Below are 26,741 nucleotides of genomic sequence, written 5' to 3'. Positions count from 1 at the left end.
CCATCTCCGCTTGGAGAAGCAGTGACTAACATCGCTCCACGTCGCTCTCCCACCGGAAACTCCTCTCTCTTTCCCCAAACCTCAAATTGCGGGGGATGGATGTCTTTACAGTTCAGACGTCTGTAACAAGAAACAGAAAAACACTTCACCACAGACAGCGCAGGAAGCCGTGTGGACAATGTCTGTGTGTCCCTCAGCAATGTCCTATCTTGAGGGGGAAATTAAGAAGACTTTGTTGGAATGTCCTTTGGGTCCGTGTGTTTGGGTCTGGATCCCTCATCCATTGTGCTATAAAAAGAACCATTTGTGTAATTAATTTAGGGACTTGTAAAGAGAAGGGAGAGGCCCTCGTCTTTGGTAGAGAATTTCCCTAAAACGCTGTCCTGTCGGCTTGGAGCAACTCAGCGACGGACTGAGCGTGTCGTGTCGACACTGTGGTCCATCCTCCTGGCCTTTGCTCCTGCGTGTGGTTTTCAAACCTATCCACAAACTCACGGACATCCCTCCCGCATGGGATTCTCTCCCCTAGAAGTGGGCCACTCTTAGCAACTTTCTTGCAGCAAAGAGGATGGGGTGGAAGTGACACTGCGTGGCTCCCGAGGCTGCGTGACACCTCCTGACGTCTCCATCTGGAAACACAGTCGCCTTGGAAGTTAGGGTTTCAATATATCAATTTTGGGCGGGCACAATTCAGTCCCCAGAAGTCACTAAGCTCGGGGTCATTGGTGAAGCCAAAGTAGACAGATAGAATGATCTGGAACACTGCTTTCATGCAACAACTCTGAAAAATCCCCGTCCGGGAAGAAAGCATCTTCCTACTTGCTCCTTCCCTCCCCGGCCAGGCCCCGTCCATCCGCCTCCTGGGCTGGCTCCTACGTGACCGCACGGCCCGTCTCGGGTGAGTTCCCACAGTCAGATTCCAGGCTCTTAAGAACAGGGTCTGCTTGCTCCCCGCACGTCGCAGGTGCTCAGAATATCAATAAACACGGCTGAACGATCGAGTGGACGGGAGCCCGCATGCCAAGGACTCAGGCTGTGCCAAAAATCATGAATTCACCCGGTCCCTTCGGGGACGCACGGAGGCTGTTTCTTAGAAACTAGAGCACAGCATATCTCTCCAGCGAACAGCCAGTTCCCCGGAGAGGAAACAGCCATAGTAAACACGCGCCGGGGGAGCCGTGCCATCGGGTTAGTCATTACAGACCCGAGAATTAAAGCCGGGAGCTGCATCGAACGCCGTTCCAGTCGCTGAGGCTGCATCGCGAGCTGCCCCAAAGCAGACGGGCTGGAAGCAATCGCCGGCCGGGGAAATTGGGCGGCGGGGCTGGGGGCTTCCTCTGTTGCATGCAGGTGGCGTCCACTGGTGGACGGCCGGTCTGGAAGGTCCAAGATGGCTTTTCTCACACGGGGGGAACACCCCAAGTGGGTGGCTGGGAGGCTGTCCCAGAGGGTCTACACGTGGCCTCACCAGCAAGATGGGCTTGGATGGGGGGTGGCGACCCCAGAGAAGCAGCGGGAAGCTGGTGACCTTAGTCCCCTGGCTTCAGAAATCTCAGTGCCTCACGTTACTGAATTTGGGGGTGACACCCACCTCTGGGGGACGCAGCCCCAGCAAATGAACACCCTTGTTTGATTCCTTACCAGCCCCCCTTATACCAGATTCCAGAGTGAAGGGGGTTTTGTCTGTTTTTCTCTCGAACCTCATGAATCTGCCTAATCTTTGCCATTGCTCTCTCGGGCTCCCTTAGATTGTTGTCTCCGTTTTTCTGAATGTTTCACCTGTTTTTTCATTAAAAACAATTGCACGTGCCCCGGGATCAGAGCCCCCAGCTGGGGTGTGGTGCGTCCCCGGCGGTCTCGGTGGCCTCTCGGTTCTCGGTGCCCCAGGAGCGCAGCGGCGCGGGCGGCCGGGCCTGTCCCCACACTGGCTGCCGCGCTTAGGGTCGGAAAGGCCGCAGCTCAGGAGGAGGAGGAGGTGACACGGGCCAGGACCAGGGCATCTCGGTCACCATCCTTCCGCGGGGCGGTGCTGTGTTAAAATGTGCTTCCTGGAACGGTCCCTTTCTCCAGTCCCTTTATTGAGTACCTACTGCATGCAGGGCACTGTTCTAGAAACTGGGACGCAGCGGTGAACGGGACAGATAGAAATCTCTGCCTTGCCCGAGCTGACACGGGAAGCAGGTGGGCTGAGAATAAACGTCAAACTATGTCAATTGGATAATAGGTGAGGTTGCAAAGCGATCTGGGCTCTGGGGAAAAAAAAATAAGCAAGGCCAGGGGGCCTGGGGAGAGGGGGCGCTGGATTTAGGGTTTGCCCATTTCCAGGGTGTAAATGCTGCCACCAAGGGGGGTTTCAAGCTACGCCAGGGGAGTCACAGAGCGGGAATGGGGACGACACGGGCAAAGTGGCACCGCCATGTGGTATTTCCAGCATGTGGGTGCAGGGGGGTGTAAGTCACCTGGAAAATGAGGAGGGGATGGGTTTTGAGTATTTATCACCTTTGTTTCTGTATGACCTGTTACGTTTTCAGTCTATGTGAGTTAATTTTCAATACTGGCTGGGGTTAACGTCTGGTTGCCGAAAATCCTGGAGATTTAACAATCAACTCTAGGGGCCAGAACACGCCAGCTCCAGCACGGCCCGGATGGAGGATCCTGAAGAAGATTGAGGTCCTGATACCCAGCGGGGACGGTGACGTGGAAACTCAGTGGGCGCATGTCCTTACTCTGCTCTATAGCTGAGCACAGCGGGGAGCTCGGTGCTCTGGGTCCCCCCAGATCTCTCCATTTCCCCTCTGTGCTCTCAGTCTTCCTCTGGAAGGCAGATGAATCCCAGAGAAGCTCCTCCCCCTTCCTGGGGACCCCCTCCCCCACCCCAGATTCCTCCGCTGTGTCATCCTGTCAATTCCCCCCCAATGTCATTCAACCCCGCCCTTCCTCCCCTGGCTGTCCCCTAGAACCGGGCCACTTAGGATGCATTCCCATCGCGTGGCAGAAGATCCAACATTATAGCAGCGGAAAGAAGATAGAAGCTACGACGTGGATGGACAACATGGATGTCGGTGACATGAGCCAGACACAGACGGACACACACTGTGTGGTCCACTCACAGGAGGTCCCAGAGGAGCCACATCCACAGAGACAGAAAGTGGATGGGGGGCCAGGGGCTGGGGGAGGGGTGGGAGTCAGTGTTTCATGGGGACAGAGCTGCAGTTTGGGGAGATGGAAAGTTCTGGAGACGGATGCGGGGATGGTGGCACAACCATGTGAATGCGCTTCATGCCGCTGAGCTGTGCACTTAAAAATGGTTACAATGGTAAATTTCCTGTTATGTATATTTTACTCCAATTTAAAAAAAATAATTAGAGAAAACACACAAATATTTAGTTACCAGTAAGTGCACTGGAGTAGGGGTTTTAACAGCAGGAGATTATCTATGTAGAACACGGTACAATTCCACCCTGTGGAATACTATACAGCCATGAAAAATATTGTTGGAAAATGCATGTCATTAGAATGTCACCTTCACCAGGTCAGAAGTTTTTGTCTGTCTTGCCCACTATCGTACCCTGGTGTCCAGAGCAGGACCTGGCCCCCAGTGGGCAATCTATAAGTGCCCACCCACAGGAGATTTTCTACATAAAATGTGCTGCCTGTTGAACGAACGCAAAAACATTCAAGCTAAGTGCAAAAGAGCAGGCAGCATAGCACCTGCATTTCCTCGATCCCCAAGTGGCCACTTTTCCATATGTTAGTGTTTCAGGAATGAGAAAAAGCCTGAACTGCATTTAACACAAAGCCATGCGCATGTTTAGGATGGTGTGGGTGTTTGCTTTTTTTTGTTTTTGCTGTGGAAGAGCTGCCATTAAATCAAAGGTGTTCTTTTCCACCATCTACGGCAGTCAGGGATGGAGGAAATTCAGATATGCGCGCAAAAAGGATGGGAGAGTCAAGAAATGCTCGGAGATCACCAGCAGGTCTGTCTCAGCCTCCAGTCCTCATATTCATGCCCACTCCCATTTCCAGAAGAAATTCACCCCCCCAGCCCGTGGGAGGCAATCTGACCCCGCCTCTCCCTTCCTGGAGCTCTCCTTCCTTCTCTCTCCATTACGTGCATCGATTCTGGGACTCGACCAGCAGGCCCTGCATCCCAGGAAGCCATTTCGGAGTGGGTTACGGACTAAATGTTTGTGTCGCCCGGAAATCCATACGTTGCAGCCCTAACCCCCACGGGATGGAATTCGGCCGTGGGGTCTTTGGGAGGTGACGAGGTCACGACTGGACATCACAGCTCCTGGTCCTCGGGCCGAATGACCCCACCAGCCTCCCTGAGTCTCCAGCCTGCAGACGGCAGATCCTGGGGTTTCTCAGCCTCCATAATTGCACGAGCTAATTCCTACAACATATATTATATATTTTATTTATATATATCTCCTCTTGGGTTCTGTTTCTGCGGAGACCCCTGACGGACACAGCCACCCAGGCTGCGGCACTTGTCACAGCGGCCCGAGCTGACTCATACGGAGCGCTTCCCGAAGATCCACCACGAAGAATGCCAGTGGCGCCAGGGAGGGCGCCCAGGAAGCGCCGGGTCAAGGAATCATCCAGAAGGACCTGAAGTCTCGGCTGAGACCTGAAGAAGGCCCAAGAGGTGGCCAGGGGAAGCAGGTGCAGAACGGGAGGCGTAAGAGAACACCGTGGGTTTCTAGAACATTCCGGGGCATGCCAACATGCTTCAACTTTCCCACGATTCTCAGTAAATCTGGGGCAGGCAGAAGCCAAGTGGAGGCGGGAGAGGGTTGGGGGTGAGGTGGGACCCCTCTACCCCCAACCCCAAGTGGTGGGGTTGGGGCTTGGCCCAGGACCCCGCGCTCCCAGGGGCCTCACAGTTGCTCTAATGCCCTGCTGTCTGTCCCCTTTGAGAAATTCCTAATCGTTTTTGGACAGGCAGCTCCACATTTCCCTCCTGCGCTGTGCCCTGCAAATGACTCAGCCGCTGCTGCGCGGGTTCAAATCCCGCCCCCAGCTTTTCACTTGCTCCAACGTGCTCGCCCCACCGGCTTTCCAGCCTCTCCCGAGCGCCCCCTGCCGGCCGGCGGCTCGGCCACGCCGAGCCCAAATCAGGCCGTCGCCTTCGTTCTCGCTCCTGATTGGCTACGTGTCGCTCGCGAGGCCTTTGGGGGAATGTAGTCCTTTGGTCCGCGCCTGCGTGTCCCGTTGGCTCGAGCGCTCTGACAGCCACAGGAAGTACGTCACCCAATCTCCCCGGCTCCCACAAGCCACCGCGCTGACATTGCGCGACGGGAATTGTAGTCCTCGCGATGCCCGTCTGCGCCGCCAACCGCCGCGATCGGAACAGCAATTCCCACCCTGCACCCTGCTCCCAGCTCGCGGCGACGGATCCCGCTCCCTTTTGGGAGTTGTAGTCTCCACAGCTCCCCGTTCCATCTCTTTCCTACGGAAGGTGCCGGCTCAGAGAACTACATTTCCCGGCACGCTCCCCTTCGCCCAGGGCGCCGGGCCGCGGCGGCCATTTTGTTCCGCCCGAAGAAAAGCCCGTAAGATGGCGGCCGGGGAGACGGTGAAGGTTGCCGCCGGCCCGTCCGGGCTCTAGCCCGCCGTCTCCCCGCGCCCCGGCAGCCGGCGCATGGCCCGGCGGAGGCCCGGAGCATGGACCTCCGCAGCGCCGTGTACAAGGCGGCCGGCGCCGGCAAGCTGCAGCTGCTGCAGAAGCTGCTGAGCGGCCGGAGCCGGGAGGAGCTGGAGGAGCTGACGGGCGAGGTGGCGGGCGAGGGGACGCCGCTGCTCATCGCCGCGCGCCACGGCCACCTGGACGTGGTGGAGTACCTGGTGGACCGGTGCGGCGCGAGCGTGGAGGCGGGCGGCTCGGTGCACTTCGATGGCGAGACCATCGAGGGCGCGCCGCCGCTCTGGGCCGCCTCGGCCGCCGGTCACCTGGCCGTGGTGCGCAGCCTGCTGCGCCGGGGGGCGTCGGTGAACCGCACGACGCGCACCAACTCGACGCCCCTGCGCGCCGCCTGCTTCGACGGCCACCTGGAGGTGGTGCGCTACCTGGTGGGCGAGCACCAGGCCGACCTGGAGGTGGCCAACCGGCACGGCCACACGTGCCTCATGATCTCGTGCTACAAGGGTCATCGCGAGATCGCGCGTTACCTGCTGGAGCAGGGCGCGCAGGTGAACCGGCGCAGCGCCAAGGGCAACACGGCCCTGCACGACTGCGCCGAGTCCGGCAGCCTGGAGATCCTGCAGCTGCTGCTCGGCTGCCACGCGCGCATGGAGCGCGACGGCTACGGCATGACCCCGCTGCTGGCGGCCAGCGTCACGGGCCACACCAACATCGTGGAGTATCTCATCCAGGAGCAGCCGGCCACCCAGGAGGCGCTGCCGGGGCGCGAGCGAGGCGGGCCCGGTGGCGCGGTGCAGCCCCAGAGTGGCCTCCGCTCCCGCCCGGAGGAGCCTCCTAGCGGCGAGTCCTACGAGAGCTGCTGCCCCACCAGCCGCGAGGCCGCGGTGGAGGCCTTGGAGCTGCTGGGCGCCACCTACGTGGATAAGAAGCGGGATCTGCTGGGCGCCATGAAACACTGGAGACGGGCCATGGAGCTGCGGCACCAGGGGGGCACCTACCTGCCCAAACCGGAGCCCCCGCAGCGCGTCCTGGCCTACGACTACTGCAAGGAGGTGAACACCGCCAAGGAGCTGGAGGCGCTCATCACCGACCCTGACGAGATGCGGATGCAGGCCCTCTTGATCCGTGAGCGCATCCTGGGTCCCTCGCACCCGGACACGTCCTATTATATCCGGTACAGGGGTGCCGTGTACGCCGACTCGGGCAATTTCGAGCGCTGCATCCACCTGTGGAAGTACGCCCTGGACATGCAACAGAACAATCTGGAGCCCCTGAGCCCCATGACCGCCAGCAGCTTCCTGTCGTTCGCCGAGCTCTTCTCGTACGTGCTCCAGGACCACGCGGCCAGGGTCAAGGGCAGCGTGGACACGCACATCGGCTTTGCAGACCTCATGGGGGTGCTGTGCAAAGGGGTCCGGGAGGTGGAACGGGCCTTGCAGCTGCCCAAGGAGCCCGGGGAATCGGCCCAGTTCACCAAGGCCCTGGCCATCATCCTCCACCTGCTCTACCTGCTGGAGAAAGTCGAGTGCACGCCCGAGCAGGAGCATCTGAAGCACCAGACCGTGTACCGGCTGCTGAAGTGCGCCCCCCGCGGCAAGAACGGCTTCACCCCTCTGCACATGGCCGTGGACAAGGAGACCCAGAAGGTGGGCCGCTACCCGGTGGGCATATTCCCCTCCCTCCAGGTGGTCAAAGTGCTGCTCGACTGCGGGGCAGACCCGGACAGCAGGGACTTTGACAATAACACCCCGCTGCACATCGCGGCCCAGAACAACTGCCCGGCGATCATGAACGCCCTCATCGAAGCGGGGGCCCACATGGATGCCACCAACGCCTTCAAGAAGACGGCCTACGAGCTGCTGGACGAGAAGCTGCTGGCCAAGAGCACCATTCAGCCCTTCAACTATGTCACCCTGCAGTGCCTTGCCGCCCGCGCCCTGGACAAGAACAAGATCCCCTACAAGGGCGTCATCCCTGAGGAGCTGGAGGCCTTCATCGAGTTGCACTGACCCCGTCCTGAAGGGAGAAACCGGGAGGGGTGTAGCCCACACCGGTCCTCGTCCCCTCTTGGTGATGTTTCACGTGGCACAAAGTGAGAACGGCTCTCCCGCCTCCAGGGCCCTTCACCTCTGCAGAGAGCGGGAAGGGAGTTAGCGAGCTGCTGGTGCTAGGAGCCTTCCAGATCTCGTGCTTGGGGGTCTGTCTTTCTCTGGAGTACACGCACCCGTCCTTCGTTGGGGGGAGACGCACAACTTTGCACACATCCTGTCTGCCGTGGTTTTGGGGAATTTGGCCTTCTCAGCTTGAGGCAGAGGGATCGAAACCATTGCCTTCCTCCCCTCCTAGAAACAAGAAGAAGCCGGGAATCAAGTCCGTCCTCCTTTGCCCTTTACGTGGCTGGATCGACGTGGCTGCCAAATGCAGTGTTAGGACTGGGGGCTCCCAAGGTGGGAAGTTAAAGGCTCAAGAAACAAGACCAGCTCTCACTTCTTCCGGCACCATCCGGACTGTTTCCCTCCCTCGTTGCCGTGGGCACAGCCGCGTGGGCAGGGCTCACTGCCAGGGCAGCCTGCCACTTACGTAGCTTTCGGCTGGTTTGGTGTTTCATTTACTTCATAAGTGGGCAGGTTACAGGCCTTGCATGGGAGTCCTGAGGTTTTGCTGCCATTCTGGGTTTTTTTTTTAAAGAATTTAGTTTGTCAGACTTGATGAGTTAATGTCACCCAGCGAGGGTTTGCTGTGCCTGAGGTGGCCGAGGCCATCAGCAGTGAGCTTTATGACGTGAAGACTTTGGCGAGGGAGGTGGACGTCCTTGCCGTCGGTCCCTAAAACACAGGTGACTGCGTTTCTTAAAACTTCGTGTGGGCTTCCTGACTCCCTGTTCTCGTAGGAAGAGAAGTATTTTCCAAACAGCAGAGGAGCCAGGCTCGGCACGAGTTGCCCTCCAAGCAAGAGCTCGCATGATTGGCTTGGGGGTCGGTTTTCACGGTCTCTGAATTAGAACCCCAGGCCGCTTCAGCCTCATGCGTTGCATATAAATGCACGGTTTCATGATGGGCGTATCCAGCCCAAGTGACTGTAGCCACTTTTTTTTTTTTTTAGCTGCTCAAGGACCCGAATCCAGGTCTTCCTGAGAAGAGCCCAAGGACAGCATTAACTCCATAATCGAGCTAGAGGAGACAGTGAATGTGGAGAATGAGTTGCCAATGAAGGGGTTATAAAGTCTTGATTTTCTGTCCCCTGGGGTATAACGTGCCCGCACTAGGGAACCTGACTCTGTGAGATTTTTCTTAGGTGTGATACTGCATCCGTCCTGGCAGGCCAAAGGAGACTGTTCTCGGCCTGCTTGGAGAGCAGCGAGTCGCAGAAGGGGACGGAAGCAGCGGCCCCCACAGCTCAGGAGAAGGGTCACTTTCAGGACAGCGGCATTCGAATCCTGTGCCTCTCATGCGGCCACACCATGGGGCAGCTCCATGGAGGCCCTCAGAAGCCACAGCGGGTCCCCGATGTCCTGCCCTAGGAGGAAACGAGGTCTCGTTTGGATTTGCAGTGTTAGTTAGCACATTATTTATTTACAGGACCAGGTTTTACCTCCCACCGAGGCGGGAAACGCAGCTGCCATTCCTCCCAAAGCACGGAAGGAAGGAACGAGGCGGTTCCAATGGTGAGTCTCAGGCGCCGAGGTTTAAGTCGATAAAAAGACGCCGTTGGAAGAGAACCGCCTGACAGTTCCTTGCTGGCGTGGGTCGGGGGAAGGCGGCGGGAGGGGGCCGTGGGGCGTAAGAGGCCCTGGGGCTGGTCCGTGGAAGGGACCGTTCCTCAGGCCACCGTCTCACTGGAGGAGTTTGCTTACGTGCTGGGGCTTTGTGTCCGAGTCCTTTCAGAAAACGTGTTACTGCATTAAAAGAAAAAAGTGAAAACCACCGACTTAGTCCAGACCCCAGCTTTGCGGGAAGGTCGCCACGGGAAGGTGGTGGCGTGACCCACCTGGAAGGCAAGGAAGGGCTGAGGGAACAGCGTCCTGGCCCAGGAGGTCCCTCCGTGACCTTGGTGGGCTTCCTGGGGCTGGGGAGAAAATTCGGCCCCCCCTTTTCCGTGCCCTGCCGTGAGGGGCGTGAAGTCCTGGTTTTCCCCACGTTGGCGCAAACCCCTCCCCCAAAAGCATCACCCCATTAGTTGGTCCTTGAGTAGTTGAAGTCCCAGGGGCCCTTGTCACTGGCATGTTCCGAGGGGTAAGGATTGAGCGGTAACCCCCGAGGCTGATGATCTCCCCACATCCTCACCCCCGTTGTGATGGGGACGTGTCGCCTCCTGTAGCACATTGGGTTGGAGCGTCTCCACCTCCTGGTGTCATTGGGGACCCAGCGTCTCTTAACAGCCGACACCCAGCAGTGGGAATGTGTCCCTGCCTCGAAGGAGTGGAGTTGGACTCAGCAGGTGCCCTCAGAGCCGTCTCCCAGGAGACTTGTAACACTAGCGAGCTTTTATTGAGCTCTGACTGGATGCTGCCACGATCCTTCATGGTTCCGTGGGCCCCCTCATTTACTGCTCACAACCGCTCGGTGAACTAGGCATTATGATTATTCCAGTTTTGCAAGTGGGGGAAACTGAGGCTATTAAGAGTTGTTATGGGACCCGTCAAAGAGGAAAACTGATCTGAGCCGAACACTCTTTACAAGCCCACACCTGCGAATTGTGACTTTAGCCTCAGACTTCAGGCAAAACCATCTTAGAATGAAGCCCAGGTGGGTTTCAAGTGAGGGTTGATCCAGCAGGTCAGGACTGTTCAGAATGAGCTGGTTCCCAGGGGATGTCCTGAGCTGGCAGCCAGCAGAATGGAAGGCATCTTTCCGCCAGCCCGAGGCCTGAGGTTCCCTCGGATTGGACCAGTCACAGGAGCCTGGGAGTGCAGTGTGCTGATCGGCCCAACCTGGGCCACCTCGGGGGTGGGGGGAGCCCACCTCCCCAGGCATCTGCACTCCGGGTGAAAGTGGAGTTGCTGGAAGATGGGGGAGCAGAGGCCCTGGAGGATGGCAAAAAACCCTCCGAGGGTTATTCCCTGCCATTTGTCAGTGAGAAGAACAAGCTCAGAGAGGCTGAGTGGCCTGCCCAAGGCCACACAGCCAGGATGTTGGCCCACGTCACTGACAGATGGGCAAACCGAGGCTCAGAGAGGGCAGAGGTCTGCCCAAGCTCACCCAGCTAGGAGGCCTCGGGGTCAAGGCTGAAGCCCAAGGTTGGGGGTGTCCAAGAGCGAGCCACCCAACCCCCAGTGGGAGCCCCCACCCCACGCACTGTCCCTTCGCACCCACTTCCTGCTGCTGCAGAGCTGACCCCGGCCTGAGGTTGTGCCCCTTCCCTCCTCTGCTTTCTTAGTGCCCCCCGGCCTTCTGGAGCCCCCGGGGTGGGGCCGTCTGTGCTGGTTACCCCCGAGGGACCCGCGTGTGGAGGGAGCGAGTGAATGAGTGAATGCCACTCGCCTCCAGGAAACCCAGGCCCGCGGCCTCCACAGCCCGGGCAGCAGCCGGGCGGGGGGAGCAGCCCTGGTGGCCTCGTGCCCCAGGGGATCCAGCGCTGTCATCTGAGCAGTGTTTACGGAGCGCAGCGTCCCCGGCCGAGGTTAAAGATAGCACCAGAGTCACGTCCCCGCCAGGAGGCCGGGCACTCGGGGGGGTCCAGGGGGCCCTGCCTCGTCCCTGGAGGGAGGCTGGGGGTGCGGATCCCTCTGGCACATTCGGTGGGGACACAGGGCAGGCCCACGGTTGCCACAACACGCGTTAGGCCAGCGCCAGCCCTCCGGCGGGGGCGGGGACGTCCCCTCCCGTGACCCCAGCACCTGTGTTTCTGCTGAGTCACAGAAGCGACACCGGACCTCAGCGTGGGACGGGACCCTAGAGACGCCCCAGGGCAGCCCCCGCCCTGCCCTCTGCCCTCATGCCCTCTAGTCAGAGCGCATCAAGCAAGGATCATCAGCCAGTGTCGCCTCCTCCACGAAGCCCTCCCAGATGGTTGGAAACGCGGCCCCGGCCATCCCTCCCCCACCACGTCCCCACTGTGGGTTCCCTTCTCAACCCTCATAACCTTAACCCCTATAATTACCTTTTTTTTTACCTCCTGGTTCCTTCCTCCGAATGGCAACTACACCAGCTCATTCCCTCCTGTTTCCCCGGCGGCTCGCAGAAGGCCTGGTGCACAGTAGCTCACTGAGCGTTTGTTGAATGACTAAATGAACTCACGTGGCTTGTTCACAAAGCAAGGAGGCCGGTGTGGCCGGATCAGAGTAAGCAGGGGAGAGGGCGGGGGTGCAGGCTGACCGGGTACGCCCTTGAGGCCCCGGGGAGCCCGGTTTGGGTTTTCTCTTTGGGGCGATGCCGAGGAGGGGCCAGCGCCAGCCTCCTGTTTTGTGAGTTAAGCTGTATCGACACTGTAGCACGCTCACCGACCGACACCCATCGGGCCCGAAACCTCCAGAATTTCTACTGATGGAAAAAGCGCGTCCACCCCAATCTCAAGTTTCACCCTCGGGAGCTAGAAAAAAGCGCAAATTCAACCCAAAGCGAGTGGAAGCGAGAGTGGCCCCCAGTGAACCAGAGACGGGCAAATGGAAAACCGGTTCTTTAAAAAATGGGATAAAATGGAATGAAACCCACGTTGGGGGGGGGGGGGGGGGGTCCGGATTCGCGCTCATCCAGAGACCGCGCATGCGCACTGGGCTGCGGGGCAGGAGGGGAGGATGGTCAGGACGCCGCGCACGTGGCCTCGGGGGCATCCCGCCGCCTCCGCTGCCTCAGTTTCCTCCTGTGGGCAACGAGGTTCACGTCCCATTCAGGGGCTTTCAGTCCAGTCGCGGGGTCCCTGCGACCGTCACCCCCGCTGAACTCCGGGAGAGAAGAAGAGAGTTGATTGACAAGCCATCTAAGGGGAAATGGGAAGGGGCAGCAAAGACCCCGAGGTCGGGGGACAGGGCGACACAGGTGGGGCTCGGTGGGGGGACCCCGGAGGATGTCACACGGCCCCACGTGACAGCAAGGGATGGGGACGGGGACCCCGCACCTCTCCCAGCCTGCCGGCCTCCGGCGTCCAGGCGGCAGCACAGAAGGGGACGGAGAGCCCGTGGGGGGGCGTCTCAGGGGGACCCCCGGGCAGGACAGGAGATGGGGCCAGGCCCCCCGAGAGCTCAGGCAGCTCCTTGTCGTGGGCAGACGACAACTTTCTTAACTTCTCTTGGAAACGGGGAAGTCTGCGCGCGTCCCCGAAGCCGCGCGGGGGGCCGGGCATGCGGAGGGCTGGCTGTGTGACCTAAGGCGAGCGGCCGCCCTCTCTGGGCCCTGGTCCCGCACAGCAGCAGACGGAATGGGTTCCGGAGACCCGGTGAACCGGGATGTTTCTAACGAAGCCCCTGTCGCTGTCACGGAGGCCGGCAGCGGGGGACGGGGCGTTGACCTGGCCGGGAACTCGGCTGTCTCGGGGGGTCCCTGCCCCCAGCTCCGGGCTCTCGCGGGAGGACGTCCCTCCCAGCCCCGGGCTGATCCCGCGGTCCCACAGCGCCCCCTGGTGGCGCGCGCGCTCATCGCAGCCCCGTCTGGGTCCCCAAGGATAACGGAGCATCCTGTCCCTGGGGTGGGGGGGGGACCCCACCGCCGAGCTGTGCGCCCCCGGGAAGGCAGAACGGAGTCTGCGCCAGGCAAGCCTGTGTCCCCCGAGTCTGGAACCATCCCCGGCATACAGTAGGCGCTCAAGACATACTGCTCAACGGAGGAATGAATGGATGTGGAAGGAAGGGAGGGAGGGGACGGTCACCAGCGGGCGGGAAGCGAGCAGGGCCTGGTGGGTGCGACTGTAAGTGAATTTGAAATAGGGGGCTCCGAGAAGCCCCCGTGAGAGCCAAGATCTGGAGGAGGCGCGGAGGGAGCTACGTTGGTGTCTGGAGGAAAAGCCTTCCAAGCAGAGGGCACAGCCCATGCAAAGGCCCTGGGGCAGGCCCGGGCCTGGCGTGTTGGGGGAAGAGTGAGGAGGCCATGTGGCTGGAGCAGAGGGAGTGAGGCGGAGGGAGGGCGGGGAGGGGACGGGGCAGGTCGTGCAGGGCCTGGGGGGCCGCGGAGGACTGGGGTGCCTTTTAGGTTTTGCCCCACAGGAACGTATTCCACGGGATGCCACATTGCTGGGGGGGGGGGGGGGTGGGCTCTGCCACCTCCTCCGTGTCCCGCCAGGCAGCGGGACAAGCAGACCGTGCCGGCGATGCCGATTTGCAAGATTCAAAAGCAGCACCCGCCTCAGTTCTGCCCGGGCCAAGCCGAGGCCGCGCCTGTGCTGTGCGACACTGGGCCAAGCGCTACCCTCTCTGGGCCCAGAGACGGGAGAACGTTTGTCAAAGCTCTCACCATGTCAGAAGGCCCTCAGTCCAGGCAGGGACACCGCTGTTGGCCTCGGAAAAGAAATCCTCTGTCACCCATGCACGTTTCACGGCTTTTAAAGACGGGGAAATTTTTCAAAAATTCTCCCCCTCTTTTTCTTTACGCTGTTTGGCCCAGAGTGGACGCGGGGCTTCCCCAGGAAACACCCCAGTCCCACGTGGCCCCGGGGGTTGCTGTCCCGGGAGCAGGTGGCGGCCACCAGGGGGCACTGGGACCACAGGAATTGTGGCTCGAGCCCCCGACTCGGGAATTGTGGCCCCACCTGGAGTTGCCCTGTCCTCCAGGCCATCGCCCAAGCTGTTCCCACCTCCAGGAACACTGTTCCTTGCCCCTGGCTCATTCCAACTTATGCCTCCGGGCTCGGCTTACTCCCTCCTTCCAGAAGCTTCTCTTAATCCCCCCGGGCTGGCCGGGGTGCCCTGTGGGCCCGGCAGCCCCCTGCCCCTCCCGGTTACAGCCTTGATCACGCCGTCACTGTCTCTGTCTCTGCCGCCGGGCCACACGCCCTGAGGGGACAGAACGAGGTTGTCTCGGGTCACCTCAGGGGGGTGACTGGGCATCACCGTGCCCACAGGGCCTGCACACAGTAGGAGCTCCATAAATGCTGGTTGGCTCAGTGGATGGATGGATCCACACCCTCCCCGCTCGCTGCCCGGTGAACTTCCCCAGGGACGGGGAACAGGTCTGTGTCCCCAGTGCCCGGCACAGGCCCGCACACAGCAGGCACTCCATAGTTATCTGTCTGAAGGATTCACTCATTGAGCGCTTGCTGCATGCCGTGCCGCATGCTCGGGTTCTGAAAACACCGCAGTGACCCAGGCGGACCCCTCCCGGTCCCCTCGGGGTGGGCGCTTGATAACAAAAAGAACAAAAATAGTTCAAAGAATTGAGAAATCGGGCGACAGACGAGCAGGCCGCACAGGCTGGGGCTGGGCTAGAACCCAGCAGAGACGCCCGGCCCCTCCACCTCCCCGCGAAGCCTACTGAGGCACTGTGTGACCTTGGATAAGTGACTTCACCTCTCTGGGCCTCCGTTTCCTCCTCTGTGAATTGGGAGGATGCAATGAGCTCATCTGGCTTAGGACTTTCAAAATGACCGTCCTTTAAAGATGCCGGGGTGACGCAGGGACATGTCGGTCTCCCCTCCCTGCCCCCCGCCCTGTTCCCTCTGTTGCAGCCACACCAGCCTCCTCACTGTCCTGCCCCAGGGCCTTTGCACGGGCTGTTTCTTTACCCAGATCCCCCCCCCCCCCCCAAGCTCTCCCAAGCACGGCCATTTCCTTCTCTTCCTCCAGGTCTTGGCTCGAATGCCACCTCCTCCAGGAGGCCCTCCCTGGCCTCCCGGGACACCCCCATCCCCTGCCCTGTTTAGTTCCTCCCAAGTCCCTTCACTTTCCGAGATGCTCTTCCTTCCTCCTCGTATGACTCATTCGCGGCTCCCTCCGGGCCCACGTGCGCCGCCGCCCCCCCGCTGCACCCCCGCTGCCCGGGATAAGCCTGGCACACAGTAGGCAATCAAGAAATGGGGGGGGGTCCCACGGCCGGACGCCAGGTTCTCTGCCGCTGGCGGTGGCCTGGACGACCCGACACCTGCCGTGGCCACGCCCCCAGCCCCCCCTCCCCGCCCGGAAGCCCGGCCCCGGGGCTCCCCCGCTGGGTTTCGTTTCAGGGCGCCCGCGTGAGTCAGCGGCTCACACAGCGGGCGGTGCTGGCGGCGCGGGTGACTCAGGTCGGGGCGCCGCGGGTGGAGGAAGGGCCATGGGGCATCCGCGCGCCCCCCGAGCCGCCCTCCTTGCAAGTGGGGTGTCTTCAATGACAACGTCCTTCGGGGACCAGGAGTCACCTCCTTGAGCCTCGCTCCACCCCTTCTGTAAAATGGGCCCAACTGGCAGCCGCTTCCTCCTGGGGGGGCGGAGGGACCATTTTTTGAGGGTTCCAATCGATTCGGATATTTAAAGGAGCCCCCAGCATCGATGACTGGCGAGTGTCCGCCAAGCCAGGCTTAGTTCTCTTCTTCTGCAAAGGTCCGCACCCCTGAAACAGATGCCGCCCCCCCCCCCCACCCCACGCCGTGCCAAGCACGCGCGGTTCGCGAGCACCCACACGGTCCCTGCGCTTTATGGCGCACGAGGCGCTGACGCCCTTGGGACACCGGCCTCGTAAACCCGCTTGTCCCATGAGACAGCAGAGGCTCAGAGAGGTGAGGACGCTTGCTCAAAATCACACAGCGGGACCTGAGCCCAGCCTTCGTGGGGGCATCAAAGCAGATCCTCCTCCCAACCCCCCCCGCCCAAAAAGGGCTGCAGCCGAAACTGCTAAATGTCCCCCGTGTCATTGCCCTTCACCTCTAGGAACCGAGTATGAGAACCAACAACTTTAGCGGAGCGCACAGCTCATCCGAAGACTACATTTCCCAGCGTCCCTTGCAGCCGGAGAGGGGCCATGTGACTATGCCCTGGCCAATGAGGTGAGAGCAAGCGGCGTAACTTCCGGTTCTTGCCAATCAGGGTAGGGAGCGCGTTTCTCCCTTCCGGTTCCCTTTTTTGGGAACAGTCATCAAGTTTTTATCTCAAGACGTCGCCGGGCAGAGGTCTCCCAGGAGAGAACGGCGCTGGAAAAGCAGTCAATAAATATTTATTATAATTAAAACACCGTCACCCTATCCCCCAGCCCCTCCCCCCAGCCCCCCCCCCCCCATCCAGGGAGAGAGGATCTGGGCCCCCCAGCAAGTCATCGGGGTCATTGCACTCTGTCCTGAGAGATGGAGGTCTTCCCGCCAACGTCCTGGAAGCGGCGGGCGACCCCATGTTGCACTGCGCCCCCGGAAAGGGAGGGGGGTCCTCTGAGGTCCAGCCCCAGGGGGCCCGAGGTCATCAGGCCCTGGTCACTTGGTCACTCCCCCTGCTGAGTGTTGTCCTCGGGCGCCTGGGTCCCCCTCTGGCTCCACATGTGGTTGTTGAGCCCCAGCTGCACCATCTGCGCGTGGTGGATGATGAGGGGCTGCAGCCCCGGGCTCGGGGGGGGCACAGGTGGGGGCTGCGGGAAGGCGGGGGGCTGCGGGAAGTCGGGGGACTGCATCATGGTGGGGGGCTGCGGGAAGTTGGGGGGCTGCATGAAGGTGGGGGGCTGCGCGAAGGCAGGCGGCTGCACGAAGGGTGGTGGAGGGGTGCCCGCCAGCCACGGAGGCGGCTGATGGCCGGGCCAGGTGGGAAAGGCTGGGAAAGGCTGGGCTCCCCCGGGCACCTGGCCCCCAGAGGGCCCCTGAGTCCCCAGTGACATGTGGCTCCCAAAAGCTGCCTGCAGCTTCTCCATCTGTGCCTGCCAGGACAAGCAGCTCTGGAAGTACGTGGAGTAGGCGGCATTCAAGGCCGCCAGCTGCAGCCGCTCCCCGTCTAGCTGCTGGCTCTGCGCCCGCAGGGCCCGGGCATCCTGTTCCCTCCTCCAGTTGGCTCTGCGGGCCCGCAGCTGCTGGGGCTTAAAGGTGCTGGCCACCTTCCTGGGGAAGATCCGGGAGTGCTCGTCCAGCCACACCAGGCTGGCGAGGAGGCTGGCGGTGTCGGGGCTCAGCTGGGCCGGGGAGCTCTCCAGTGGCAAGAAGGGGACCACGCAGTCCTGCCAGCCGTGCCGCGTGAGGCTGCTCATGAGCGCCTGGCTGACCTGGTGCAGGCTCATGCGACAGTCGAAGTTGGCGGTGAGCAGCAGGATGGTGAAGGCCGAGTGGTCGATGGCGTCCTGCAGGCAGCGCAGCGCCCCGCGCCCCGGCACCTGGAAGTCCTCGCAGAAGGTGGCCCCGTCGGGCACGCCCAGGGCCTCCAGCCTCTCGCGGACGCGCAGGGCGATGGGCTCGTCAGCCCCCGCGTGCAGGACCACGAAGTTATAGAACTTCTGCTCCGACGGCTGGGCCTCCGGAGAGGCGGGACCCGGGTTGGAGGGGGCCGGGCGAGCGGAAGGAGGGGTGGATGGAGGAGGGAAGGAGGGGGACGTGGTGGGGGCCGAGGGAGTCGGTGGGCACAGCTTGGGGGGTAGCCGAGCGGCATCTTCTGCAGGAAGCTGGGGTGGCGTCGGGTCCCTGACGGGCCTGGAGGGCGAGGCGAGAGACCGGGGTGCCGCCGACACTTCCGTGCACTCCACCGGGTAATGGGTGCCGGTTTCTGGAGCTTTCGGGGGGTCGGCCGGGCCAGCAGGCACATCCGGGGTGTCCTCAGGGAGCCGCGGGGCTGGGTGGCTCGGCAGCACCGGGGGACTGGCGGGCTCCCCCGATGGGGGCCAGCTCATCTCCTCGGGCTCCTGGCAGCCCGTGGGAGTGGGCTCAGGTGCCACGCTGGCCCGGGGCTCGTCACACAGCCTGCTGGGCCCGTGGGGACCGTGGTGCAGGCTGAGGATGCGCATGGTGGGCGACTGGCTGATTTCCAAGGCGCTGGCCAGGGACGCCGGGCTGCCGCCCGACCTCAGGGGACACCCTCGGCTCCAGGCCGACAGGTCCTTGATGGGCTGTGGGAGGCTGCGGGTCCCGGAGGGCGACACCGAGGCCGGCGGGAGGCAGCCCATATCGGAGTGCAGAGGCCCGAAGTCCACAGGGTCCCCAACGATGTCCCACCCGCACCGGTCCCGGGCCTCGTCCTGGAGCTCCCCGAGCCGGTGGTCATCTCTGGAGCTGAAAGCACGGAGGGCTGCCAGGTAGGCGACATCCCGCAGAGGCTCCGGGCACAGCTTCTCCTCGCTGAGCAGGTGGTACAGCCGGGCGACGGCCCAGGACAAGTCTGGGGGCTCCTCCGGGTCCTCGGTGCCGGCCATGCCGGCCCACCGGCAGCCCACCAGCCGGGCCACCGCGTCGGCCTTCAAGGCCTCCAGGGAGATCCTGGCCTCGGTCTCCTGGCCCAGCTTCAGCAGCACCATGGCGTGCAGGAGCTCGGCGCCCCGGCAGCCCGGCCGTGGGCTCTTCAGCTTGTGCTTCAGATACAGGAGCTTGTCGTGGCCCGCTGCGCCGAGCAGCTCAAAGGCGCCGGAGAGCGATGGGCCCGGGCCGGCGGCCATGGGCGCGGGGGGTGGCGGCCTCGGGCGGGAGAAGCCCCCGCTGGGGGAGGCATGTTCCACGCGGCCCGCCGCCTTGTACGCCTGGCGCCTCCTCCCCGCTCACCGGACAGGTCCCGGGGCCACTGGAGCAGATCTGCAGGGAGCAGGAAAGACAGTTACCAGCAGCTCGCAGGGTGACTTGGGAAGACGTGACCCCACCCCCCCCCAAAGCCTGTGTGTCCTCCTCTGCAAGAGGATGGCAGCCGACACTTGCCTGGTGTCACCCAAACATCCACACTCCTATTTTCCCCGTGTGTAGATGAAGAGAGAGAACAGAGAGGTCAAGGCACTTAGCCAAAGTCACACAGCAGTGAGGGACGGAGCTGAGATTTGAACCCAAGCAACCTGGCTCCAAGGCTGTTGCCTGATCACTAGTCTACACTGCCCACAAGGCTAATAATAAGCCCATTTATGGGGTGGTTTCAGGGAATTGTGTTGTGTTAACATAGAAAGTCCTAAGCCTGATCACTGGAGACAGTAAGTACTTAATATGTGTTTGCTGGCCAGGCTCCCCAATGGCCCCCAGGGACCCTGCGTCTATATTCACAGCCTTTGCAAATTCCTTCCAACAGTGTGCTGGAGTCAACCTACGGGATTGACAGAATATGGCAGAAAGGACGAGGTGTCCCGGGTGACAGTATAAAAGACACCGGCTTTCTTCTTGGTGACTCTTCCTCTGGGTGACTCTGACCACGATCCCATGAGAGACACGTGGCAGAACCATCCCATCCACCTGGCCCCAGATTCCCGTGGTTTTAAGCCACGAAATTCTAGTGTCATTTGTTACAGAGTAATAGCTGACTGATGTAGGTGGCGTTATCAATAGGGTGCGCTAACCATTGCCGAGCGCCAGCTATATGCCCAACAGTGCTGCCAAGAGGCTATTTCCTCTTGTCTCCATTTCTCATGCCAAGTGGGTTCCTACCGCAGGCCCTTTGCATGTGCCATTCTGGCCACTTGGAGCGCCTTCTCCCCACATCTTGGCCTGGGTGACCTTAATCTCATCATCAGCTCTCGGGTACGAGGCCACCACCTCAGGGGGGCCCTCCGGGAGCACCCCGATTCCCCAGCTCAGTCCGTCCACCCCACATCACCCTGTTCCCCCTACAACAGAATCTGGCCCCAAATGTGGCTCGGCGCTGACGTCAAGGCCTCCTGGACACAGAGCTGATTCATGGTTGATCCGTCACAGAGTTTGTGGAACAAATGACTCAGCGTTTTTAACACATCGTGTTGAGCCGATGTCCTGTGGTCCCCTGGGGCCCTGGGCCCAGGGGGATGATTCCAGGAAGGTCAGAGGGAGCCCGGGGGGAGCTGGTGTTGGGGGCCGGGGTGCGAGGGGGACCTGACTGCGTGGACCGGGGAGCGGGGCGGCAGTGGCGTGGCGCCGGGGTGAAGGATGTAGGGAGGCGGGTGGCCGTCTGGCCTTTTCAAAAATGGAAGCGGCCTGGTTGTGTTGAAATTCGGATGTGGGGGGGGGCGACGGCAGAGACCCAGGAACTGGAGGTGACTTCCTGGTGTGGGGAACGGATGAGCGACAGATAAACGGGAGAATTGAGTCTGCCGGCGGGTGACAAGTGCCACACAGGAAGCTGAGGAGGGGAGGAGGGCCGGGAGCACCAAGAATGGGGGTGGGTGTTGGCAGTTTCCAACAACGGGGTGTGAGAGGCCTCGAGGAGAAGACAGGTTTCAACAGGACCTAAAAACGGACAGAGTGACCCATGGGGACATCTGAGGAAAGAGTTCCAGGCTGAGGACACAGCAAGTGCAAAGGCCCTGGGGCAGGTGGGCCTGGCATGTGGGAGGAGCAGCGAGGAGGCCCGTGTGGCTGGAGCAGAGGGAGGAGAGAGGGCAGGGAGGGGACGGGGCAGGTCGTGCGGGGCCTGGGGGGACCTGACCTTGGACCTGTCTAGATCCGACAGCCATGAGAAGAAGAGCTGGTGGGGACCACAGCTGCTCCTTTTGCTAGAGAAGCCAGAAAGGCTGAGTTTCAGGAATTGCTAAGTTTTGCCGAGTTGGCGATCCAATTGTTCTTTTCAATTCAAATATTTTTATGAGAATTTGTGAACTTAAAAAAAAAAAACAATGGGCCCCCCGTGGAGCAAAAACTCGAAACGCGTTTGTTGTCCAATAAAGAAATGAAGGGTGTGAGGAGGAGGAAGGGACGCACAGGGAGCATTCACTTATTCATTCATTCATTCATTCGAGAAGTAATTTTTACAGATCTGAACAGACCAAGACAGAGAGGAAAAAAAAAGCAAAAAATAGAAAGGAAGAAATGTGGCAGTGCGGCTTTCCTGCTGTTCTTCAAACTCACCAGGCATGGTGCTGCCCCAGGGCCTTTGCATGGGCTGTTCCCTCTGCCTGGAACCCAGTCTGCCCGAGGGATCCCCTCGGCTCACTCCCTACCCTCTTTCAGGTTTGCAGTCGAGCCCGTCCTGACGACACTGTGACAACTGCCTAGGACAGGGAGTCCCAAAGTCCAGCCCGGGGGCCGTTTTTGTCAATAAAGTTTTATCGGCACATGGCTACGCCCACTCATTGACGTATCCCTTTCCACGGGCCCCTTCCAGGCTACAGCGGCCACAAAATATCCTGAAAACATTCATTTTGGGGCCGACACCTGGGCTGCAAGGCAGGCACGTGACTTTTCTCCATGCTCAGAGGGCCAAGCGTGACTGAGATCGCAGCACGGGGCTGGTGTCTGGCAGCGCAGCTATTTGGCGCCAAAGGTCTGTAACCCTAAGAACCAGAGGCCTCTCTCTCTTGAGCCCAGAGAATTCTTTGGGGACGTAAATTGTGTCTTCCTCCAAATTCTGATGTGGAAGCCTGACCCCAGGACCTTAGAATGTGACGGTGTTTGGAGATGGGTGTTCACAGAGGTGATTAAGGGGAAATGAAGTCACTGGGGTGGGTCCTGATCCAAGAGGACTGGTGCCCTTGTAAGAAGAAGAGATGGGGACACAGACACGCACAGAGGGACGACCAACGAGAACACAGGGGGGAGCCGCCGTCCACACGCCACGGAGAGAGGCCTCGGAGGAGCCAGCCCTGCCGACACCTTGACCGCGGACTCCAGCCTCCGGCCCCGGGACGACGATAAATTTCCGAGCTTGGAGCCCCCCCAGCCCATCGTCCGTCCCTTGTGTGGCGGGCGGCCCCCGGCCACGCGTGCCTCCCGCGCTTTCAGATGCGGCCGCAGCGACCGAAGAGAAATGGAATTTTCCATCTGACTCATTTTTCATTCGTCAAAATCGAAATGCTCGCTGTCGCGCAGTGACATATTTCTCCCCCTTCAACACGACTTCGGCGGCATCGAATTTCACTTTGTCGAAAACACAGAGTCTGGGTTGAGTTTGGGTAAAATGCAGGCCGGATTTTGACGAATTCATGCCCAAAAGGGGCAGGGACGATGCCCCCAGGGGGAACACGGGACGTGGATCCCACAGCGACATATTAGGATCAGTAAAATGGATCAGAGTGAATTTCAGTTGTTTGATTCTCCTTTTGTCAATGTGGCCGCTGGGAACTTTTAAGGGACCCACTCGCGTCCTGTTCTATTTCCGTCACGCGGCCCAGGTTTCCACGTCGGCGCGACAGTTGGTAACACTGGGGTCGTCGGCATTTTTTTGGCACAAGGAAATGGAGGCACAGAGAAGTTGTGGGAGCAGCCAGGGGTCACACAGCTTATCAGGGGCCCAGCGGGACTGGAACCCAGGCTGCCTGGCTCTGGAATGCCCTGAGCCCGTGGTCCCCGAAGTGAGTCACCACACACTCCAGCCTCCAGGGACCTAGTTTGAATTGAAAGAATCTTCCGGAAAGGAGGGCAGCCAGGGGAGTGCCGGGGAGAAGCGGGAGATGGAAGCCGCCGCCCATAATCCAGGCGCAAGGGAGCGACAAGAGAAAGGCGGATATACAGCCTCTCGTGTCTCCAAGGTGACCTCACTATCAGCCACATGAGGGGATAAAAATGATGATGATCTTGGGGCCAGCCCGTGGCCTAGTGGTTACATTCCATGCACTCTGCTTTGGTTCAGTTCCCGGATTCCGACCTACAGCGCTCGTCAGCAGCCAAGCTGTGGCAGTGACCCACATACAAAATAGAGGAAGATCAGCACAGATTTTTAGCTCAGGGCCAATCTTCCTCAGCAAAAAAAAAAAAAAAAAAAAAAAGATGACGATCTTATATTCAGGTGGGACCACAAGTTGGCCACATATTTTGAAAGTGTCAAGATATGTATTGGAAATACGGTCTGAAGGCCGCTCAACAGCCATGGTCCTCAGATCAACTATTCTTTCTACCTCCTGGCAGCTCCTGAGAACAGCTGTGTATACAACTTAAAAAAACAGACGTGTGTTGGCACACGCCCTCCGATTTTTAACGCATAAAGGGCACAGCGGATCAAGCACCCGGGCCTGGCAGAGTGGGGCTGCCCGCCACGGCCGGCTTCACGCCACGTGCACCCCGAAAACCCATCAAGTTCAATCCGTAGGATTCGCGTGTGATTCTGGACTCAGCTTATCTGCCAAGAAAATATGAAAAGGAAAAGAAACGGCCGCAAACTCCCACCTGCCCCCCGGACGGTGAGGGGACCGCGAATCCAAATAAGCTGCCGGCACCGAACATGGGGGACCCCATGGGGAGGACTCAGGGTGGGGGCTGGAAAACAAGGCCCCGATGGGCGGGGTGGCCCCACCCGCATCCCTGCAAATCTCAAATGTCCCCCCGTCTCTCCTCTCCCCTCCCTGCCGACCAGCTCGACCTCTGACCCCTCCGCGGACTCTGTCCCCGAGTGTCCCCCACCCGCTCCGCCCAGCTACCACCCCAGCCTTCCGGAAACACGGCTTCCACTCTGCCCTCCGCCCCCAGGGACAAAGTCTGCCTGGCACCCCGGGGGAGCGGGCGCCTGGGGGGGGGGGAGCGAAGGCATCCACCTGGGTGGGGCCGGCCTGTGGGTTTCTCAGCCTCAGTTTCCCCATGTATCCATCGCCACGGGTGACGAGCTCGGCAGGACATATCCAGGGCTGTTGCAGGTGCCAAGACGGGCAGACCCCTGTCCTCGGGGCGCCCGGCCCCGTGTGGGCGACCGATAATAGAGGACAGAGGAAGCCATCGTGGAGGACGGAAAGTGCTGGCCAGGAGACAGCCAGGGTGTGGGGTGGGGCCACGACGGAGGAAAGTTCCAGAGCCTGGAGATCAAGGGTGGCCTCTGGCAGGACGTGACATGTGAGCTGGAGACCTGAAGGAGGTGAGGGGGCCGTTTGGGCAGATGTCTGGGGGAAGGGTGTTCCAGGCAGAGGGAGAAGCCTGTGCAAAGGTCCTGGGGCAGGACTATGTTGGAGGAACAGCGAGTAGGCCCGGGGGGGGCAGGGGCAGGGCGTGCAGGGCCTGGTGGGTACTGACCGGGAGGACTTCGGTTTTTACCCTGGAGGGCTGCGGGCAGAGGAGGGCAGGCCCTGACTCAGGGGCTCCCGGGCATCCTCTCCGGGTTGTGCGGGGAGGACAGACTGTGGGGTGCGAGGTGGGGGTGGACGAGGGTGGAGGTGGCCATCGGCTCAGGTGAGCGATGACGGCGACTGGAGCAGGTGGGAGGGGAGGGCGTGGTGGGTTTGTGGGTAATCTGGAGACTGGGAGCAGCAGAAGCAGGGGCACCTGGGAGAATGCGTGAGCGGAAGGATGTGGGAGGAGTGGGGTGGGGCCAGGAGGGAGGGATCGGGAGCCCTGGGCATGATTCACTCGATCCGGTCCTTCCAGAAAGCGGTCCCCTCCCCACCGTCCCCTCCTCCCACGCTCCCTCTCCTTCCAGCCTCCCTGTTCCTCAAACACACACGCAAGCTCCTGCCCCAGGGCCTTTGCACTGGCTCTTCCCTCAGTCCAGAACACCCTTCTCCACACAGCCACACCAGCGGCCACACCGCCGGCCCCCTCGCCTCCTTCAGGTCTCAGCTCAGATGTCACCTTCTCATCAAGAGCGACCTTGGCCGCCCCGTTTCAGGTGGCAGCCCACGCCCACACGCTCTCTGCCCGATTTTTCTCCTTGCAAATTTGCGCCACCTGACTCGACTGTCGTGTCGCTTAACGATGGGGACGCGTTCGGAGAACGGTGTCGTTAGGCCACTTGGTCACAGTGCAAACATCACAGACAGGACTCACGCGAATCTCGATGGCACAGCCTCCCACACGCCTGGGCTCTAGGGCACTCCTCTGACCGGGCCACCAGCCCGTAATGCGGTCCGGCATTGACTGACACGTTGTTATGCGGCGCACGACTGGACCGACGGACCTGCTCACGATGCTGACTGTGCATCGCTTCGCACAGACTGAGCACCCCTGAAACAGGGATGTCCACCCGGCTTGTTCACAGCTGTATCCCCAGTGACTGGCACACAGTAGGTGTTCCATAAATGCTCAGGGACTGAAGAAATCAAGGCTCGGACAGAGCGGCGCCTGGCACACAGTGGGCACGCAAGAAATGCTTCCTGTTTCTGAATCCTCCCTCCCCAGCAAGACAAAACATGTCCTGTCTTCCACCAGAGCTGGCACACAGTAGGGGCGCAAGTCGCTCCTTCCGGCTAATTAGGAAATGTTCCAACGGGACGTGGAAGGCAGGCGAGCACAGCCGGACCGTCTCTGAAAACTGTGTGGGAGCCTGAAGGGGCTTTATTCACTAAGTGTTTAGTGGGGACCTACTATGTGCCAGGGACTGTTTGAAGCAATTGGCAAGCCTGTGAGTTAGGACTGTTTGCCCGCTTACAGATGAGAGAAGAAGGCACAGAGAGGTGGAGTGACTTGCCCCAGGTAACACAGGAGGAAAGTAAAGGGGAGAGATTTAGACCAGGCAGCCTGGCTCCAGGGCCCCCGCCCTGACCCACTGAGGGCCTACTGTGTGCACGCCCGTCCTTCCCATGCCTGGATCCAAGGACTCCTGGAGGCAGGGTGGATACCCGCCTCGGCCTGTGGCACACATGTGGCCTTTGACCATTCACACTGTGGGCGCTGTGGGCCAGCACACTGAGCAGCGGCTCCTGGCATACAGCAGGTGCCCCATAAATGCGAGCTGAAGAATGAATGAACACCCCTTATTCGCAGGACGAAACAGAGGCCTCCGGCAGTTGGGGGAGCCTGTCCCACCCCCCACCCCGCCCCCAAACTCTGGAACCCACAACCCAGACCCCCAGCCGGCCTCGGTCACAGCGTGGCGCCCCCTGCACCCCACCCCCAACCTCCTGCTGGGCCACAGGGACAGGGAAGAAACGGGGCGCCAAGACCTCCGCACCCCGGGCTCTGCGTGGCCCAGCGGCCAGGACCCAACCAGCCCCAGGCCCCAGCGGGGAGGGTGCGGGGAGCCCCTGGGAAAATGGGGGCCTGGGGAAGGGGGGTGGGGCGGCGGGGCGGGAGGAACCCGGGCTGGGCAGAGACAGGCCGACAATTGGGCAGAAATCAGAAAAGAGGGGGAGGAATGGGGGTGGAGCTGGGGAGGGATCGGGGTGTGTGTGGAGGGATCCCGGGTGTGTGTGGAGGGACCCCGGGTGTGTGGAGGGATCCGGGCTGTGTGTGGAGGGATCCCGGGTGTGTGTGGAGGGATCCGGGGTGTGTGGAGGGATCC

At 60.8% G+C, this 26,741-nt stretch overlaps 2 protein-coding genes across 2 annotated transcripts in view; one reads left to right on the top strand and one right to left on the bottom strand.

Moving 5' to 3' along the window:
* Nucleotides 1–5,557: 5,557 nt before the first annotated feature.
* Nucleotides 5,558–9,574, top strand: FEM1A (fem-1 homolog A). The gene has a single exon (XM_046637630.1). The coding sequence runs from the start codon at nt 5,671–5,673 to the stop codon at nt 7,654–7,656; it is 1,986 nt and encodes a 661-aa protein (XP_046493586.1). The 5' UTR covers nt 5,558–5,670; the 3' UTR covers nt 7,657–9,574.
* Nucleotides 9,575–16,711: 7,137 nt separating this feature from the next.
* Nucleotides 16,712–26,741, bottom strand: part of TICAM1 (TIR domain containing adaptor molecule 1) — a 10,511-nt gene continuing 481 nt past the window's right edge. Inside the window, exon 2 of the mRNA XM_046638606.1 lies at nt 16,712–19,228. Within this exon, the coding sequence (XP_046494562.1) occupies nt 16,954–19,095 (2,142 nt within the window). The 5' untranslated portion in view covers nt 19,096–19,228 and the 3' untranslated portion in view covers nt 16,712–16,953. The remainder of the gene's footprint in view (nt 19,229–26,741) is intronic.

Source organism: Equus quagga, chromosome 14, assembly GCF_021613505.1.
Source record: "Equus quagga isolate Etosha38 chromosome 14, UCLA_HA_Equagga_1.0, whole genome shotgun sequence".
Taxonomy (NCBI): Eukaryota; Metazoa; Chordata; class Mammalia; order Perissodactyla; family Equidae; genus Equus; species Equus quagga.
The sequence above is the reverse complement of the archived record's forward strand: the minus strand, read 5'-3'. Positions and strand labels throughout refer to the sequence as shown.